At 43.5% G+C, this 21695-nt stretch overlaps 2 protein-coding genes across 2 annotated transcripts in view; both read right to left on the reverse strand.

Annotated features, from left to right (window-relative positions):
* The window catches only part of LOC115014996 (rho guanine nucleotide exchange factor 37-like), a 21264-nt gene extending 20053 nt beyond the window's left edge, over positions 1-1211 (reverse strand). Inside the window, exon 1 of the mRNA XM_029442160.1 lies at positions 1125-1211. Within this exon, the coding sequence (XP_029298020.1) occupies positions 1125-1211 (87 nt within the window). The remainder of the gene's footprint in view (positions 1-1124) is intronic.
* On the reverse strand, positions 638-18588 carry arhgef37 (Rho guanine nucleotide exchange factor (GEF) 37). The gene is given in 17 exon segments (XM_029442375.1): positions 638-2357; positions 4292-4461; positions 5103-5298; positions 6292-6420; positions 6515-6662; positions 6901-7070; positions 7208-7321; positions 8800-8904; positions 9435-9565; positions 9833-9965; positions 9967-10033; positions 10125-10272; positions 11408-11537; positions 12872-13383; positions 15663-15759; positions 16157-16349; positions 18475-18588. Coding segments are annotated over 14 exon segments (2361 nt in total). The 5' UTR covers positions 13373-13383; positions 15663-15759; positions 16157-16349; positions 18475-18588; the 3' UTR covers positions 638-2138.
* Positions 18589-21695: the final 3107 nt, after the last annotated feature.

A 21695-nucleotide genomic window follows, 5' to 3' on the forward strand; every position in this document is an offset into this window, starting at 1 on the left:
GTTTGCGGTGCATAATGGATGTTTGGTCGAGCGGGCATGTGCACCTTGTTTTCATGAAGATACTGAATTTGCAAAACTATTTGCTAAAGCGACAAAAAAAAACGAAATGTTTTCCATCCAAGTGAAAAATAAATGTCAGGGAGACGCGACCTGCATTCATTGAACAGTATCTATAGCAACAAGCATCATCAGGCCTGTGAATACAGACGCCAGTCGCTTCAGTCCTTTTATATTCTCTATGATTAGAATATGATATAGAATCTTACATCTATGATTAAAACCCTTTCAAGCCAAAAACCTCAAGAAGCAATTTAGTGTGTTGGTGTAAAAGGAGCTGTGAGAATGAAAGCACAGCGCTGACACTTCGCCTGTGCAGACACAGGAGTGACTGCAGGAAGAGAAGAGTTTTAAATCAGCTTACGGTTTAGAGCGGGAGGAGGCGGAGACTTAAAGAGCATCCAGAGTGTCAGGAGAACTCTGCCTGCTATTGCTCCTCAAATCATTTTCCCCATTTCCCCTCCAACTCTTTCACTTCTTCTCCCCGTGTGAATTCTTTTCTGTGCCTTTACATCTCCTCCTCCTCCTCCTCCTCCTCCTCCTCCTCCTCCTCCTCCTCCTCTCCCTCCTCTCCCTCCCCTGGAGACATTTCACATTTACATCTCATTACAGTCTGACATGATGAGAGCGCTGTGTACCTGTCAGTCTCAATACACTCCTGCCTCCAGGTGAGGAGACTCCACACACACACACACACACACACACACACACACACACACACACACACACACACACACACACACACACACACACACACACACACACACACACACACCTTCATATCAAGCACACACACAGTTTGCTCTCTGTGTGTCCAAGCGTTGCAGTTAGCTCGCTAACACACGGATGCTAACAGGCAGTCTTTCGTTTTCAACTGTCATTTTGTCGCGCTGAGGATTCTGGGATACCTCTTCTCGTAGAGGTCCGCTGACCCCCACGCTCCTTCAAAAGCTACCCTCCCCATCATCTCTGGTGCTTTGTAACAATGACCATAACAGATGTGCAGTGCAACTTGAAGATCGTCCTTCAGCCTGAAGATGCTCATGAGCAAGACGCAACACAACTACCAGCACCGTCGCTTCCTTCATGTCCTTCATGTCCTTCATGTCCTTCATGTCCTTCATGTCCTTCATGTCCTCAGTAAGCAGAGACATCTTAAAAACACTGTCTATCGAAAGTTATCCTCGCTGTTCAGATTGTGTGACTGATTGTGTGACAGGTTTACCTCGTCCACTGAAGCAGCACACTTCTCACCGTCAGGTCGTTTCTGATGTCTTGCTACATTTCGACGACATTAGTCGGATCATTTTGTGAGACTCCACTTTGGAGAGCAAGAGATATATTTTTGGTGTGGAGGTAAAAATGTTATTGCAGAAAGAGAAAGTCAATAAGCTCTTTCTTGTAAAAGGTTACGACATTACTTATCCAATCAGAGTCTCAGGATAGAGCGCGTTGAACGCTGTAAAGACTTTTACTTTTACTTCCTTGGAATTTTGCAAAAGAAGTTGGTGTACCACAAGTCCTTTAAACGGGTACTTACTGGCTCTAACGTCTCATTTAAAAGCACTTTGGTCACAACATGCTACTGCTCGAGAAGCACGTGCACCTCAAATAATAGAATAAAATAATACTGCTGAAGGTGGCGCTCAGCCAGAGAGCTGTACAGCAGCCGGGGGCGGCTTGTTTAAATCCTTTTTGATGAGTGAAGCGTTTTGCTCGTTGTTTTTTCCGCTCTGCACGTCTCACAATGTTTGCAGGAGCAACCCGTCGATACCGTTTCTCCCCATCGTCCAAATTGAGAAGCGGGCCTTCTGTGGGGGGGGGACGGCAACAAGTGGTCGGTGTTAAGATAACCGTAGCTCACTTTCAGAGTCGCCCGAGGCAAGCTGCAAGACATATCTGAAGACACAGACACTACTTTCTCACGTTAAGATTTACCGCAACAGAATAGCGGTTAGCTAACATCCCTTCTACGCTGTGCTGTTAGAGGGATGCAGAGGCGAGGCACAGGGGATTCACTGGTTGCCTATCAACGATTAACAAAAAGGCGTGCTGCTGTTTTCCCTCTCCCTCCTTCCCTCTTAGCAGTAGGGCTTGTGTGTGCCAGCTGGCCCAGTCCCCATAGGCATGATAGTGAGGTAGTTGGAGGGCACGTAGCCTCTGCTCCCACCGCTCGCCTGCACCAGACTCCATTCAGGATTCCCTCGTTTGTCGTGGGCCTCCAGGACACGAACCGGCTCGCCGGACCGCATCGAAACCTCATGGTTTCCTCTCGCTGTGAAGTCATATGCTGCCAACACCTGGAAGAGAGGATGCACAGTCAGAAACAAGAGTGAACGTCAGCCATGACAGGTACGCTGTGAGGCTGTGGAGCTCTTTCCATAGCAGAGAACAAATGATGCGATAAGAGGGAAGTGTAGAGACATCTCTGTTAGTCCGTGACTTTACTAGTAATAGAGGGGGGGGGGGGTGTAACATTTGGCAGAGGAAAGGTCATGCTCAGAAAAGTTTATCTTCTGTAAAGTGTCCACATTCAAGCATCAGATCGACATGATGTCCTCAGATCTGGGCTGAATGCTAACGCTAGCTTGTTAGTTCCCTCTGCATCATGCATGTTGACTATGACTATCCCGATGACTATCATATAACATTGAGCATGCTAACAGTTAGCATGCTAACAGTTAGCATGTTAACAGTTAGCATGTTAAGTTCAGATATCATCGTGCAGCAACAGAAAGCATGTGTTAAAGCTTGGCAATAAATCTAATATGATCAGTTATTGACTTTCAGAAGAATCATCACCAAGTTACACACTACTTAAAGAAATGATGCACGCACGCACACACACACACACACACACACACACACACACACACACACAACACACACACACACACACACACACACACACACACACACACACACACACACACACACACACACACACACACACACTAAAGTCTCCCTAATGAGCCCTGTGTTGGTATGACAGAGAGCCGCAGCAGTGCTAATAGCGGAGTTTAGCCGGCTGCTCTGTGTCATTAACGAACCCTTCACCTCTGCTCACCTCTCAGATATGACATTAGCTCTGCCCTGACGGTCTAAACACCAATTAGCATTTAATTAGCATTTTGCTGGGCAGAGTAAAGGAGCAGAACAACTCCTGTTGCAGGAGCCGGGTGAATGTTCACTGCAGCTGTTTGTGATGGAGTTGAAGGAGTGCTGTGTAGCTAAACGGCGCCTCTTTGTGTTGACGTATGGTCATGACAGAATGGTGGGGCCACAAATGTGACAGGAAGTTAGTAATAATACTATTGTGTGTTGTGCTGTCTGTCAGATCACAGAGCGTTGCAGACAAGACTTCTGCTCTTTAAAAAGGTCGACAGCTCTATGTTCCTCAGACATCGTGTTTTTAGAACCTACATTTCTATTGTAGATAAAACAGAAAGGAGTGAAACAGATGAATAAAACAATCATCTGTTAGCGAGGACAGAGCTGGCAGGTGTGTATGCGGTGTATGTTTTGAACATGAGCAGACTCAGAGTCATGTGGAATAGATGTGGGGAGGAGGGAGCATAAAACACACTTCTATAAAGGTCACTGGAGCAATCACTCACTTTAACAGGCAGTGTAGAGGCCTATCTCTCTCACACACTCACACACTCACACACACACACACCTTTTCTGCTTTCTCAACCACTCACCTAAATCTCCCTCTCTCCCATGTACACGACCACATAAACCATCACACATTTACAAGCCATAACACCCCCCTCACACTCACAAGTGTTGCAAATGTAAATCAATCTCAAAACACACACACTCACACACACTCACACACACTCTCTATCTCAGGCTGCACGCTGCATAAATTAACTCCCAAACCCTTCACACAGTAACCCACTTACAAGGTTAAACAGCCAATTACGGACATTTCCATTAATAACATGCACACACACACACACACACACACACACACCATGCAAGCACATACACACAACATGTACGCACATACACACAACATGTATGCACATACACACACCATGCATGTACGCACACTGATTGATGCTTACTCAGCAGAACGCTGTCACATCGATCAATAAAAGCTTTAGACACACAGAGTCTGTAAAGTGTAATTAAGGAAATACACACACACACACACACACACACACACACACACACACACACACACACACACACACACACACACACACAGGTAGAATCAATCCATCACCTGGAAGCACGGCTGGCTCATGACTGTCAGTGTTCGGCTCTCTGGGGTGTAGGAGTGTCTTCTGATTCCCGTCACGCCATCAGGAAGGGTCAGGTGTGGCGAAGGGGGCGGGTCCTCTGTTGGCTGGTGATAACGAATCAGCTTCGAGGAAGGAGCGTACCCTCGCCTGCCTGCATGCATACACAGATGAAGGAGGTGGTGTCCATGTAAAAGCTGTAAAGTGTTCTTATACGTCCGGGCGGCAACTACCAATTATCTTAACGGGATTTTCTTAGCAAATAAATTCTTTATTTGGTCGAGTAAAATAATTAGAAATTAGATTTGTTCAGAGCTTAAATTGCTTGTTATTCCAAATCTCACAGATGTACTACCGTAGAGGACTACAGAGACGTCTTCATGATCTACTTTGGTAACATTTAGTCAGAAGCAGAACATACTTATTAATCTTAATAAAAAGTATTTATCATAACTTTTACTTTTAAGTTCATAGTCCAGAATCTCACTTGTTATAATCTGAGCAACAATATCTGATCTTTATTAAAAGAACATAAAACGTGCCACGTATCTGCCAAAGCTTACTGACTTATACCAAACTATACCTGTTTGATTGATGGGTGATTGCAATACCACCAAACGACCAAAAGATGGCGCCAAAGAGCTTCATTTAAGAAACGCTGCACATTAAGACTAACAGCATCCGTCACTCTCGGTTTATTAGCTTCTGAACATTTGTAGACGGAGACGGAACAGAAAAGGCTCCTGTAGATAAACATGTTAACTCTGAACCCAGTAACAGGATATTGCTTCTCACCTCCTGCGTCGACCAGCCATCTTCGTTTGTCTCCGCGGGTGTCTGCCTCACTGATGATGGCCACCAGCTCGCCTCTGGCCAGGTTCAGGTCCAGGTCCCGGCTGCCCACCACCGTCACCATCACTTGGTAGATCTTTCCAGAACCGTGTTTATCTGTGAGCTGCTTCAGGCGCCGCTGAGAGGACGGACTCAGAGGCTGAAATAGAGTAAAGAACGTAGAGTGAGATGTAAGGACAGGACAGAAAGTCCTGATTCTGCAGCTTTATCTCGTTAACGTAGAGAAGATCCTGTTGTTGACCAATCAGAAGCCACTATTTTGAGGACCAAGCCTTCACATTTGTACCTAAAATACTTATGAAAAATGTATCCGCAGTCATAGTACACGTTTGAAACCAAAACAATGGAACTGAATGAGGTGGGATGATTCATGGCTGAGTGAATACTCACAGCTGATCACATCAAACGTTTCCTGTCACCGTGGAAACATACTGGGAAGTAATGACGTAAAGGTGCACATATGAATGTGATGAGTCGTGACTCGGCACATTCTTCAGTTTGTACAACACGTTGGACAGTGACGAGCTCAGTAGTAAAGCATCACCTGTCAGAGGCAAATCTACTGCGAGGTTATTGTTATAACCTAAACCAAATCACAACCCGCTCTTTCACTACTTTATGCGTGCAGGTTGCCCGGCAGGTTTAAGGAATGTGACTGACAGGAACTACGTTAAAGTCCTTTCACCTGTAGTGCTAGTTATCAGTCTAGATGTCTGCCTTCTCTTACCATGACACTAATAACTACTGAAATGCAGGCGGCAGCTGGAGTCAGAGTTTTACAAGCGTGTCGGAGAACTGCATACATACTCATACACACATATTCTGGTTGTTATGTGCATATGGTCCCTTTAAGTAGCTCCCGGTTCCAGTTTGTATGCAGTCGTTTAAATTCCTCCAATATTAAAGGTCCATAAAGTAACATTAGCCGGGGTGAACATCCCTAACTGCAGTGTCTCATGTTGAGTAACCTTTGCACAGGTCATTGTTGTGTAAATGTTTTGTACAGATTGTGTAAACGCCAATCAAGCGGCTCAAAGTCTGACGGAGGTCAACGGTGTGTTGATCAGCAGGTCTGTCCATCGTTGACTGATATTATGCATGAACACACAAGTATTCTTCGTCAACAACCCACCTGGACGAACGGTGCATTGAGCGTGTCCTCTACACTTCGACACAGAGTCTCCATCCTCCTCGCTCCTTCGAGCACTGCAGACTCTGCCCACTCCCAGAATGCACTGGGGTTGAGAGAGCTCTGAGGGAGCTGGAAGAAGAAATGAAACCAAAGTTTTCAATGAAGCATTTGAAAGTCATCAATGTTTGGAAGAAACGGTGCCACGTCACACGTATGAGGTCACCTGTTGTGCAAAGCTCTGGAACAGCTGCTCCATGTCTGAGGCGAGGTCTTTGTGCAGACAGCTGAACGTGCCCAACATGCTCCAGATCATCTGCAGAGCCAAACCATTGAACTGAGGAAGCTCATTGAGAAGCAACGTGTTCATTGTCCTGTGAGGAGAGGAGACGTTTACGGGCAACTTTAGGAGACAACCGAAGATTTCCTTCATGCTGAATCATTAACTCTTATCTTAACATCACTCCCAAAGGAAAACAGAAAGAGGCTGTACAAATAAAGCCAAGGAAGTGGATCTTAAAATCAGACACATGGTGGAAGTCTGGCACGTGCAGCAGACTCTCCACACACACGGGTCCAGCCCGTCATCTTAAAGGACCCGTCTCTCTCTACCTGTACGTGTTGGCCACATCCTGCTCCTCGTAGCTCAGATTGGATTTGGCTTCTATCACTTCGTAGTCGAGCAGCTTGTCCAGCCTTTTCCTGATCAGGTTCCTCGGGCCCACCAGGAGGTCACGGAGAGCACACAGCGGCTTGTGGATTAACGTCCTCATCCTCTTCTCCTACATGGAAGAATAGATGATGCTCATCATCAGATAAATGCATCGATCAGTCCATTCTTCACAAAGAGTGCGTTTATATATAAACTCTTATATATATATAATAATGCAGCACATACGAGAATGTGTGTTAGACTCACAAATGTAGGAAGAATCCACTGCCTGAGAGCAGTAGTGATCTCCTGATAGCAAATAGGCGCCTTCTCTCCATCCAAATCTAAATCAAATTCCTCTGTTTTGCAGGTCAGGAAGCGCTGAAAACCAACAAAGAAGAACAAGCTGTCAAACCCAACACACGGCTCGTTCATTTAAAACACTGCAGGATGACAGAATTCAACAGTGTTCAGGTCCAAATGAGAGGTTGTTGCTTTGTGGATATACCAGGAAGTGTCACTGATCCCAGCAAGAGGAACACGTGCACAGCCGGGTGAAAATAACTGGCTTTATATGAGCAGGAAAATATGAACTAGCAGGACACAGTGCTGATCCTTGTTGGGTGGGAATAGAAAGAGGAAAACACAGATTTAACCTGGAGTAATTTTAGAGAGGAAAGGTAAACAGAGACGGAGTTTACACAGTGACTCAGAAACACACGGCGACATGTTTGTTCCACTTCTCCAGCGATCAGTGGACCAGAGAGTCGCCAGCTCAGCTCTGTAGACAATCTGGTAATACAAGCAAGTCTGATCTAAACTGTTTTCTCTCTTGTGTTAATGACTTAAGAACAATATTAGGAATTAGGAAGTTTTTCCTTGTGCGATGCGAGGGTGTAAGGACAGAGGGTGTAAGGACAGAGGGTGTAAGGACAGAGGGTCTAAGGACAGAGGGTCTAAGGACAGAGGGTCTAAGGACAGAGGGTGTAAAGACAGAGGGTCTAAGGACAGAGGGTCTAAGGACAGAGGGTCTAAGGACAGAGGGTCTGAGGACAGAGGGTGTAAGGACAGAGGGTGTAAGGACAGAGGGTCTAAGAACAGAGGGTGTAAGGACAGAGGGTCTAAGGACAGAGGGTGTAAGGACAGAGGGTCTAAGAACAGAGGGTCTAAGGACAGAGGGTCTAAGGACAGAGGGTCTAAGAACAGAGGGTGTAAGGACAGAGGGTCTAAGGACAGAGGGTGTAAGGACAGAGGGTCTAAGAACAGAGGGTGTAAGGACAGAGGGTCTAAGGACAGAGGGTGTAAGGACAGAGGGTGTAAGGACAGAGGGTCTGAGGACAGAGGGTGTAAGAACAGAGGGTGTAAGGACAGAGGGTCTAAGGACAGAGGGTGTAAGGACAGAGGGTGTAAGGACAGAGGGTCTAAGGACAGAGGGTCTGAGGACAGAGGGGCTGAGGACAGAGGGTCTGAGGACAGAGGGTCTAAGGACAGGGGGTCTGAGGACAGAGGGTGAAATTGATCGTGTCAGGATCATCTTTGAGGATGAATAGGAATAAAACATTCACGTTTTCTTTCTCCATGAACTCCAAACACAAGATACATGTTGAGTTAGTAAGTTATGCAGCATTACTGTCGTGTCTTTCTTTTGGCTAGAATTGTATTTAAATAACAACAAAGTATGCACCTCGTGTTACACTAACAAAGAGAAGCCTAACTTTGTTTCATCACTCTTGTCTTCGATTGCCTGTCAGGGATTTCAAAATGGAGGTACCAAAGCAGTTTGTCTGAGATGCCGTCGTCGACAGCAAAACGTTACACATGATCCTTTAGTCGCCGTACTGTAGAACACATGCAGCTACCTGGAGGTGATGCAGGTACGTCTCCACGTTCTCAAGGAGCTGCAGGATCCCGTGCTCCAGAACATAAAAGAAACCTTCCAGAGCGTCAAACTCCTCATCCACCAGCTGGAGCACAAACACAGGGACACATTTCAGACTTCAGAAATCACATTGGTGCACAGAGCTCGCTCCTTTTCTCCGTCTGAGCGTCACAATGCTCATCACACGTCATACACACGTGAGGGAGGTGCTGCTGGTCCATTGTGTCCTCTAAGGAGGTGGTCGCACTTCTTTGAAAGCACAAAGTTACAGCTTTAAATGAAGGAGAGCTTCAAAGCGTGATTCCTTTATGATCCACGTATACTCAATGCAGCGGTGACCCACATAATGTAAGAGAAATGGAAGGAAGACGTCCTCCCATGAGCTACAGGAGATGTGAGGATGCTCATGGATGTGAACTCTTTGATCACCTTATTGAACAGGTGTGACCGAAGCGACGCACAGCGAAGCACGTCAGAGCCGACAGCAGGTTCAATAAAACATTTTCTCTGCAGATCGATCATTAACCAGGGGGGGGGGGGGGAGTCTACTGCAAGACTCTGTGGCTCAGAGGCCTGCAGAGAGCCTGCAGAGAGCCTGCAGAACGTCTCTCCTACCTTTGGTTTTATTCCAGTCTCGTGCTTGATGTGCTGGCTGAGCCTCGCCGTCTTCTTTGCGATGCTGTGGCTGTTGAGGCGGTTGATCTTGTCCTTCATGGTCAGGGTTTCTGTCTTCTTGTATTTGTCAGCTACAATCACAGTACAAGGGGCAGTTAATCTGGAGAACAGACCTTAAACTGTGGCAATATATTCCCTGTGTGGTTCCTTTCAACGTGTTGTGCTGCACAGGGGATCCTTACTGTTATATATCCTATAGTGTATTTATTAATAATAATAATCATGTTTATATTGTTATATGTGCATTACTCACATGTCCAGGAACAACAACACTTTTATTAATAAAACGATATTCTAAATGAAATCAGCCTTTATAGCAATAGAAGAAGCTCTCTCACCGACTTCTCTGAAGCGTTTGTACTCATTGATGCGACAGTTCAAGGCGATGGAGGTGTGAGCGGTCCGCTCCAGGAGAGCGTACGAGGGGTGACTTCTGTCGCTGTGTTTCTGGATGGTCTGCAGGAGGAGGGGGGTAGCGGGCGATCCTCTGCACCGGCATCACCAAGAAGAAGCTCAGAGAGGTGGCGTTTACTTCAGGCCTGGAGAGAACGAGAGGCAACAATGAACTTCAGGGCCGAAGACGACAACCGAGGCTGAATTAAAGACGGTTGGTCCCGGCGTGAAACCTACGCCGAGGCCTTGATGACTCGGACAATCTCGTTCCAGAGCGCCTCCTTCTGTTTGTAGCTGTTCTCCAACACCGTCACGCTGGTGTAGTTGGACAGGTATTCCCTGTAGGCGGCCTCGATGTCTGAAGAGAGGGTGAGGAACGACTCGCCTGTGAGGGAGGCAAAACATACATGTACTTATTTACAGAGAGGAATCCTGCTGAGAGCACAACGCTGGGGGGGGCTTTAAAATACCAACAGATGCTTGAAATAAAGATACATGTTTAACAAATGTGCAGTACTTCATCTAATGGACTAATCTATGCACATAACAAAGATCACGAGAAACACAATGCATGTGTTCAGTGATGAGTCAAAGGACGGCGAGCAACAAGAACCTCTTGTTGTTCAGCTGAGTGGCGTCGTGGCGTCGTGCAGACAGACAAATCTAATCAGCAGCCTCCACGCTGATAAAGGTTGTTATGGGGACCCAAAATAAAAAACACACTTCCCTTTCACTAACCCTCTTCCTGATCACCATGTTCTACGTGCATCTGTAGAAGAAGTGCACGTGTGAAGAGATAATAAGTTTAGTTTGTGAGGTGTGTGTGTTGCACAGGAGTGACATAAGATGAGAATATAGACTCAAATCAAACTGATTTTAAGTGTGTTTTTATTAAAAGCTCATTCCTTTCAAACACCTGTTCTTTTTAATGAGGGCAATAACCAAAGAGAGAGTAATATGTGCATACAGATAACTGTTAATATGTATTGTATGTATATCTACTGCTCTGTGAAAGTACTACAAAGTGTTAGCATCCCACGGCTGGAAAAGAGAGTTTATTTAAAACATGCATAAAGTCTGGTTTGTTGTTGCACAAGAAGAACATTGTTCTACCTCTTTAACTGTCAGCTCTCACTCTACATTCAGCATGTGTAAATACAGTGGAACGTAGAGCACACGTGTCCAGCTTTAACAATAAGCTCCTGTGTGTTTGCATTACATTGGAGACTTAAAACACCCGGTGCAGAGACCTTTGCTGAGACTGAATGTGTCGGTGTGAAGTCGTTTACACACAAATGACCTCTTTGTGTGTGTTTCCTGTCAGCAGGTGTGATCAGAGCAATGGATCCAAGAAGGAAACCTCTTTGAAATCAGCAACGATCAAACCACTTCCTGGTGAGAGGCTGAGCAGGCTCATGTGGTGACAAAGGCTGCAAAGACGACCGCAGTCAATAAGACGGGACATGTGGGGCTGACACTGAGGCAACAGAGCAATCACAGGACGTTAAGAGGACTCTTACAAAGCGTCTTCAGGAACAGAGGGTCTCCAGATGGGCCCGGCTTCTGGTCCATGAGGCTGAGGAGTCGACTGGACACGTCGATCACTTCCTCTATGTAGAGAAACATGCTGTCCAGGTTGGCTGGAGGAGGCTGCGGTGGGCAGACAAAAACATACGCTCGTTTACTTCCTGGATTAGGATTTGATTTAATATGCGTTTCACACGTACATGCAGGCGCAACACAATCTTTTAACTCCACCTAAAGGACACTAAGCGACACAGTTTAGTGTTGTTAGCATCAGCATCATGTCCCTCTGTCTAAACTGAAGTGTAGAGTTTAAGATGTGTTCAAATTAAATGTCTATCTTATGCAAAGTATGCGTGTGTGTCCGCTCCCTTACGAGAGAAAAGCTGATGCACAGCTGACAAAGAAGCGTTTTGTTTAGCTCCATTGTTTTGTAATGAGAGTGGGCACCGCTGGACGACTCAACAATCTGCACATCTACACAGAAAACAAACCACAAACGTTCTTCGCTCACAATGGCACCATTCATTATTCCATGTCTGTGTGCAGCCCCCCTTCACTGTGCACCGTGTCTCTCTCCGGCTGTCCCCCCTCCATCCATCATATCGTGTTCGCCCTAACCTTTTCAACTCTATCTTAAATTTCATTTCCACACATTTGCATTTTGTCTCTTCGCCGTGTTGGACAATGCCTCAGAACAAAGACGCGTCTCTATCTTAATGTCCCTCTCACAGGTCATCAGCACATAATGTAGCTTCCACTCCTCCTTCCCATTTTAATTTCATTCTCTTCCCTCCCTCTCCCGTTCCCTCAGTGCGTTATCATTTCCATGCTCATTCACAGCTCAGCCCTTACGGCCCATAAAGCCTGATTCCATTATGTTTTACGACGGCTCATTTCATTACCACAGCGATAATAAATGATTATTTAGCCGTAATAAGCAATACCTCAGACGTAATGAAACGATAATAAACCACCGAGCGGTCTCTCCTTCCGGTTGCTGCAGTACCAATCCAACATGCGATTACTTCTTAATTAAAAAGGCACAATCAAAAGCGTTGTTTCAATAAAACAATCACAAACACAGAAGTGAAGCTGCTCCACTGTGGACTGACAGATCTTTTAATACGGGGACGTGCAGCCTCTTCACAAAAACAACACGTAGAAGAAGAAGTATGCACTAAATGCACCCGTGTGTGGTCATGTGGTGGGAGACGGAGAGCGTCCTTCTGTGAGAGAAACATTCTAAACGCAGCGTCTGGGAATAGTTAAGTAAGCGCACCTTGCATTTGGAGTATTTACTACAGATATGTGGGGAAGTCCTCCAGATGTGATACTTCTGTCAAATATTTAACTTAATACTCAAACCTCTCAAAGCACGGTATGTTTAGTGAGTCGATCCAGTGCCTGGTAACTTATGTGAGGCAGCAATCAGTCGTGTTATTCGTGGTTATGTTCACCTGTAGTTTCTGCAGGTTGCTCCTGATGGTCACAGTGCTCACTTGCAGCAGTCGAAGGTAATTCCTCTCAGACTGCACCAGCTCCTCGATGGCCAGCACCTGTCTCTGCGCTGCCCTCTCTCTCGCTGCTGCTTCTTCCTCTTCGGACTTCTTTTTGGCCTCTTCTGCGTCCTCTGCCAACCTCTCCTCTGATCTCGAGCTCTCCTCCGAGAAACTATCCTGTGAGGAAAGTCTTACGTTTGTTTCCACGGTGGAAGTATTTGCATCCGCGAGTTCCGACTCCTCGGCCGACGCCTCCACAAACACGGAGACGTTCGACGACGACGACTCCTCTGCGCTAAACGTCTCGTCTCCAAACGGATCTTCGTCTGAGGCTCCGTCCTTCCGTGTCGGATCCTTCTTGGCGACCTTCTCTGCAGCTCCGAGGGGAGACGGAGCAGACGAGGCGGGTTTAGGGAGAGTCAGTGTGAAGGAGGGCTGAGGCCTCCTGGGCACCTCCATGATGGAGATCACTGGGAAAGAGAAACACGGGTTTCAATTAGTGTTTATTTTTATCGTTTCCGATAATAACCCTGGTGTGTAGAGCGGAGTATAGTAAGAGGAAACAAACGAACAGTGATGAACGTCTTGGTAATAAGACACAAGTTCAGCCCCATTATTGATTCTCAGAGTTATCAGTGTGAAGGTGTCACATGTCCTCATCACATGCAGTGTGCTCCATCTGCTCCACTGGATGTGCAATAAAGACAAAGGAACACTTTTTAACAATTAAATCACACATGTTCATGCATTTTAAAGAAATGAAAGGCTAAGTGTGGTCAGCTTCAGCATCGAACAGAGAAGAAATGCTTTAAAAAAGGACAATAGATTGCTGGTACTTAAAGAGACAAAGGGTCAAAACTCAAACTGGAAAGATAAAACATACTTGACTTATTGAGTTAGTGAATTTAAACTTTAAGTCTCAAAACAGGACTTGTGCAGCGGTTCTTGTAAGTCCTCCCCCTGTGTGTTTGCTGTATTAGCTCAGCTGTGCTGTCTAAACAGTATAAGACACATGACGAGGTGAAAACACACATGTTGCAGGAGCATGAAACTAGCTGAAGACATCGGCCATGCTGTAGATATTACATCAACAACCTTTTCAGTTTAAGGACATACGTGTCTGAAAGGAATGGAACTATTTACACTATGAAGACAATGATTTCCATGTTCTACTCTGTCCCTCACAGACCACAAACGTTTGTGTTTCTAAACATCTGATGCCGAATATCTTCCACGTCAAAGTTCCTAGAAGTGAAGTGCTCACATATCAATCACCACCTCATATGAAGAGGAACTCCACAAACCTGCACACAGCAGCAGAGCTGCAGATGTGAAGCTTTGTTTATAGTGTTTACTTCACACAAACATGCAGAGAGGGGACATGTATTGTCCCGGAGCCTGTGAGCTGGAACAGCACGTGTCGGCCCACCGGGAGGCTGCCGAGCTGCTTCCAGAGCGACTAATGCTGCCACCGCTGTGACAATTAGCCATTACATGGTTCAGCTGCACAGCCCTCTGCGGCTCTGATGACAGTTTTATTTCTGACTCAGTGATTAAATTATAGCGTCTGTGAGGAGTGACTCATGAGAAGAGTTTCTATCATGCATCATGGTCTGCAGGGTCGCACCACAACGAGTTTTCTGTACTGATGCCAAACAATACTTTTGTGATACTTCACATTGAGAATGAACACGTGTCTGTACATCACACTCGTCACACGGTGTGTACTGTTCTATGGACACTAGAGCTGCAACTAACCTTTATTTTCATTATTCAATAATCCTCTCAAATCATATTTGAGGCTGAAAACAGCATTTTCTGCTATTTTTCCATGAAAACTAACTTTAATCATGAAAACATTATTATTATTGTGTCTGTCGGGCGACTGATGGATTAATCGTCTGATCGTAGCAGCTCCACATGTCAGTCGGTAGAAAGAAACTAGAGGTTCAGTATGCAGCCCTCACAGTCTGATACTGCACATATCCATGTTGCACCTTTACTAAACGCTCAGCCTGCTCCAGTCAACACAATAAAACATTGCAGTTGTTTGTGCTTCACTGAATTGAGTGTGAGGTTGTGCTGAGTCATTAAATGATGAACCACACAAACACATTCCTTTACATGTGTTGAAGCTACGACACAACGTGAAGAATAATACACATTTAACTGTTGGATAACTCAGTATTGTGTTTAAGGTTATTGTCCTTCACTTTGATCTAATCCTCACAGATTGATCTTTCCCCCCCAACAAAGGCTTTAGCAGCATATGGTGAGTTTGGGGACAACAACGAGAGAGCCGGGTGTCACACCTCAATACGTACCGACAGAAATCAAACCTGAATAAAACACTGGCATCTTTATCAAACAGTTCCTTATTCAAATCTAAATGTTACCTTTTCTTTAACTTTTAGGAAAAGTTATGGACTCACGAGCTTTGATTTCTTTTTCTTAAAGTAGCTTGTAGAAAACAACACGTTGAAGTATTTATAAGACCATCATGTTGGTACAGGAACAGAAACTCAGGTCACATTACCTCACGTTACCTCTAATCTTACGTTACTACGATTCTAGCACACGAACACACAGAGAAATCAGACTCTGAGTCACAAACACTTTCTTTACATCCCAAAACAAGCATGTGAGCTCCAGGCTGAGACATCAGCAGCGTCTCCAGCGTGCTGACACAGAGTGCGTTAGTGACAGAGTATCATTACAGAACATCTACATGAGATCAGGCTTTCATTACCTCGTGCAGAATCCTGGATTCAGCTGCGGTGAACCGAGATCTGTGTTGTTGTGCTCTGTCCCAACTGAAGAACAAATCTGCTGCAGAGGAGACGCTGCTGCATTGAAAACACACACACACACACACACACACACACACACACACACACACACACACGCGCTGGTGTAACTTTCTCCAGTGACTCACACACAGCAGGCTGCTGCTGGGCCTCATGTGGCAAAAGTGTGTGAGCGTATATTCACTAGTGTGTGTGTGTGAGAGAGGAAAACAGTGTATAAGTGTGTGAGGAAAGGGGGGATGGGAGAGGAAAGGAGGGTGGGCCGGTTATTTTGTAGAGGAAAAAGAGGGGAGGGGGAGGAAAGGGTGGCCACACACACACACACACACACACACACACACACACACACACACACACACACACACACACACACACTAAGGCTGCTGAATAAGCTGATTGACTGCAGCAGCTGGTGGGAAGAGGAAGTGGCACTCACGCAGGCAGATGCGGATTGGCTGACAAGTCTTCACAAGTGGAATGAAGGACCAATGGGACGACACCTTGAGAGGTTTTATGAAGCACTGCACGGACCAATGAAGACCGAGCGTTGAAGTGATGGAAGTTTTCCGCTCACAGGAAACAAAAGCACCGCGGGACGTCCCATCCTCTTCCAATTGCAAAGGGATTTTCTGCTGGAAGGTAACAAAAAGAGATTTAGAGCTCACTCCTTTGGACTTTTTCAACCGGCAATAAAAGCTTTATTGTTGTAGTTTATTTCAAACAGTTAAACAAGTAGTTAAAGGAAGGGGCATTACCACGTCACAGCTGCCAGTTAGCACTAATGTAAAGTTTGCAGAACTATTAATATATTTTTAGAGCATGAACATTCACTTTCATTACGTATTAAAGGGTGTGTTTGTCCTCGAGGTATCCAGCTGTGTAATATCTGGTGTTAATTAGAGACACCTGTCACGACACAAAGGAAGAGAATCTCCCTTGTGTTGCTAAAAGCATTTAAAAAATGCATCTGAACAAGAATTAAAGTCTGCACGTAAAGCACAGGCCGTGTGGGGCTGTACTTACACACCGCAGTGCTTTGAGCTACACGCTAACATGCTGCTTGTTTACTACATTAACAATCTTAGTTTAGCATGTTAGCATGCTGTGACTGGTGAACTAAACAATAAGTATGACCGGGCTGATGAACGTGTGTAAGATAAAAGGTTGACATGCTCATGGTGCTCGATGGGAAGTCTTTACTTTCTGACGTACTAGATTCTCAGGGACTGCTTTATTCAGCTTCAGGGGTTAGCGTTCTGTCATTCCTTCTAAACTAACTCTCTGTTGTTTGAGATCATGGACACTGACAGGCAGGATCTTTACTCCTTTAGACTTAAAACTTATTTTATATGTTACTGATTGTCCTCACCTTTTTAGATTCAAGAGAACATTTGTTCAGAAACAAAGATGGACCAAACACACAGACTCAAATGTCCATCTCAGTTTGTGCCTATAAGCCTCACATAGAATAAGATGTTAGCACGAACCCCGAGACAACGAAGGGATTCATCGCAGTCAGACTCGAAGAGGTTGGAATGAGGGAGGCGGCTAATCTCCATCATATCGGTATGTAAGGGAGGAATGCTGCAGGGCGGGATTCACTTATCAGCTGACTGTTGATGACAACTGAAGGTGTGCTGCAGCACAATAAGGCTTCTGCTAAGTGACAACACACTTCAGGCATTTACCCAACTCTCTACAGTCACTTACAGGAAACATCTTCCAGCCAACATGTGCTACATCCCTCCTCTACCTCTGTCAAGGCTGCACTAACTTCTGTGTACAAATCATGCTCAACGCAGCCTTTGAGTTACAGTTAGAGAGTGACTGATGTCTGCAGTGCAGCGGGACGGTGATTCAACAAGAGCAACGTCAACGAAGAGTCAGAGCCGGTGGAAGGAAGACTTAGTAAGAGGGCTAAATATAGAACCAAGCTTGCATGTAATCACAGGGTTGGTCCAGCGCCTGGCTACAGTTGATGCTTCACATAAACACGTAGCTCTGGTAATGTGCTGAAACTATTAACGTTTGGTGACCTGGCATCACAGCTCGGGAGAGATACTGGCAGAGAGTTAGTTTACTTTTGAAAACAAGTACAATAATTACTATCATTATTAATAATAATAATATTATTATTATAGATTTGACAGATAACAAGGCATGAAGTTGGCATAGATTTCAGAAACTGTAAATCAGTTATATGAACACACACACACACACACACACACACACACACACACACACACACACAGTTTCTACACGAGAGGTTTATGTTATATATGTATATAATAACAACATATTCCTCTGTTGACACGCACACGTGAAACAGGTGAACACGTTAACGTCACGTTCACCTGCAGCACCTGTAAATGAGAATATAAAGCAGTACCTCAGTGTGTAGCGCGTGCTCTCCATCTGTTGGCAACACGTTATCTTTTGGGAGTGACGTTAATAAATGACAGGAGCAACACAGCATTTGTTTGTTTTGATTGCGAAATGAGAGGATATGAGAGGATATGAGAGGAGTGGGCGGAAACCAATAACAACGATATTTGGATTGATGCGCTCGCGCTTGGAGCTCCACTCTGAAGACGGCGGGACTTCAAACCATCAACATCTCGTTAGCAAACTGCCGCAGAGCGCGCGGGATTAGGAGACAAACCCCTCGTCTGGGGGGGTACACTGCGGTCTGTCTGCCGCCTCATGTCGGGATAAAGACAGCAGAGAAGGAAAGATATGAAATGAAACGTTTACCTTTCTGTCCCCGTCCTCACAACACGTCTGTAATCCCGCCGTGATGTCCAGCGCTCTCGCTCTGTCACTGAACTCCCGTTCACCTGTTGTCATGTCAGCAGCCTGTCAATCTCGCGACAGGAACAAACCAACACTACTTCCGGTCAGTTCTTTAGAAAATAAAAGCTTTATTCCATGTTTATTTCATAGTAAAAGCCGAACAACATGTATTTTCTGCTCATCCATTTAACGATGACCATTTTAATGTTCATGCACTCTTCAGGTGTTTTGAGCTGAGATTCATAATTGGTTGTCATTAAAAATGTATAACATTTCGTCATTTACTTACTAGACTAGACTATAATTTATTTTATGGACAACATACAATGCAAACATTTCAGCTACTGCTAATCTTGTGTTAATATCATATTCATACTTGTAAGTGGAAAGGCAGTAGTCCCTCTTTCACTGTGTTTATTTATCATTTTGCTTTAAGTCACGGAAACACATAGTAAAAATTGATAAACAGTTTCTTACCGTGCTTATTTTTTACTCCTCTGATAATTTCTCTCTTTTTTTTGTTGTTGCTTTTTTTTCAAATGTTTCTCTCTGGATTCTCAGATGAACGATACCTCTATTGTTTATTGTTTGTGTTTTCACCACCATCATTTCCAGCGTTGTTGATTGAATTCTATCCTTCATCTTTGTATATTAATTCCCTGTCTTGTTTTGTATATTTTACTTGTGCTAGGAATAAAGAAATAATAAGTAAAATAAATAACAGCATGTTTGTATAGACTATAGGTGGAGTGAAAGGAGAGCTTACAGTAGAATGCATTTTAATTTAGAAGCACTTGGTGGAGGAAGATTTAGCATTACTGCAGAACAAACAATATAAGATAGAAATAAGAACAGAATGCACACAGGTAGAGAAATACATTTTAAATAACGTAAGAATCAAAGATAGAAAGTTTGATACAGGACATTATAACAAGTGTGCATGAACAAAATCTATGGTGCAGTTTTCTGATATTCCAGATCATGTATACAGTAGTATATAATATACATATATTACATATATGCATACTATATATAATAATGCATAAGCATAATGTGAAAAATAATACAAATCTAATATGTACCATACATAGGAATATAATATTGGTATGTTCTACAAATGTATATAGTACCTACTTGATGAAGTGAAGTTTTAAAGCAATATTTGGGATGGTGTCTGACATGCACAGCTTCCATTTACTGGACGTTTTTTTACCTTTAGTGAAAGCAACAATAAACACAAATATATATATATATATATATATATATATATATATATATATATATATATATACATATATATATACATATATATATATATACATATATATATATATACATATATATATATATATATACATATATATATATATATATATATATATATATATATATATATATATACATATATATATATACATATATATACATAAATAAGTGATGGAAAGACAAAACATAGTGCCAGGAAAATTTAAATACACAGTGCTTTTCACGTCCAATAGAAATGCATTTAGTTAATGTTTAAAGAAGTACATTAAAGAAGTTTCAACTAATAATCTTATAAATCATCATCATCATCAAGATAATGCGGTCTTAATGAACTTTTCTCTTATTTTGAAACGTTTCAAAAGCTGTAATACATTCAAATAAAATAGAGAACATTTCATTTTATGTTTATGGAATTTGGCAAAGTTGAAGTAAACAGATAACACCTCTTTCTATTGTGTTCTTTACCAAATAAATGTAAAAGTCCTGGAGAAAGTTTACTCCCTGGCTGCATGTCCACTCCTCGCCACTAGGGGGCGCCACCGCCGCTCCCTCACGTGTCTGCGTCAGAGGTGAAAGGTCATGGGTCTGACAGCGCCACATGCAAGATGTTGTGTTGTTGATGCTGGACATTTAAAAAGCTGTTATTACTCTTCTCGGTAGGTCTTTGCAGTTTTCTTGCAATTTTCTTACGTTTAAAAGCTTTAATGTTCTGTTTGGTTAAAATTAAGTTATTGCAGCTTGTCGCTCCTGCTAGTTTAAAGGTAAGCTAGCTCATCGGGTTCCATATTCGGACACACTGTAGCTTAGTCTCTCCTTCTACTACCATCAGTTTGCTCCCTGAAAATCCTAACAAACCATTATTATTATTATTATTATTGTTATTATTATTATTATTATTATTATTATTATTATTATTATTATTATTATTATTATTATTGTCTTATTATTTGTTATTGTCACCTGTCTGACTTTTGGTGGATTGATACTGATACCTTTAAAATAAATACCGATACAAGGCTCAGGAGGCTAACAAGTAAATACTAGATTCACTGTGTAGTGATTATGCGAAACATGATGATAAACCTGGCTGTCATGTCTTTTGCTAATTTAATTTAATAATAGTTATTAATCCAAATTTTGATTAGATATCAAAAAGTCTCAGGACAGAGCTGTGTCCGATAATGGAAGTAGTTGCTGTGTTAGCATCAAACAGAGCATACAGTATTGTCCGATAACAGGGATGCCTTCTAAGTGTTCTCATAGGATTGAAAGTGCAATTAAATGAAATGGAGAACAGACAATATTTTACATTTGTGAATCGGAAGTCCACAAATGCGTGTTCTCTCTCTCTCTCTCTCTCTCTCTCTCTCTCTCTCTCTCTCTCTCTCTCTCTCTCTCTCTCTCTCTCTCTATATATATATATATATATATATATATATATATATATATATATATATATATATATATATATTTTATATATTATATATATATTTTTATATTGGATTGATTGAATTCCTCCACACACCAGCAGACAGATGCAGGCAGTGAGACATTAGGCCTCTAATGCTTTAGATCTGGAACTATTAGCTTTATATTAACAGCTGTGTCAAAGACCGATGTCCTTTTATTTTTAACTGAATGTCTCAATATTGATATGATATTTTAGGGCTTTTAGAATATAGTCCACACCAGGATCAGCCACACTGAACTCTAATGTTGAACACTGTAGGCATTTCATCCTATGACATTAACTCCAACCTCAGACAGATATCTGGTGATTGTATCGCAGTAATGACGGTGTACTGATGCATCCGTCAATGTTTTCAGCACTGAACGTGTTTAACTTTTGCCGTTTCAGGTGTTGTGCAGCCTCCGGCTCCAGACTCAGGCTCCGTGTGCGTTCAGTCTGTCCTGAG

This window comes from Cottoperca gobio, chromosome 10 (genome assembly GCF_900634415.1).
Source record: "Cottoperca gobio chromosome 10, fCotGob3.1, whole genome shotgun sequence".
NCBI classification, from domain to species: Eukaryota; Metazoa; Chordata; class Actinopteri; order Perciformes; family Bovichtidae; genus Cottoperca; species Cottoperca gobio.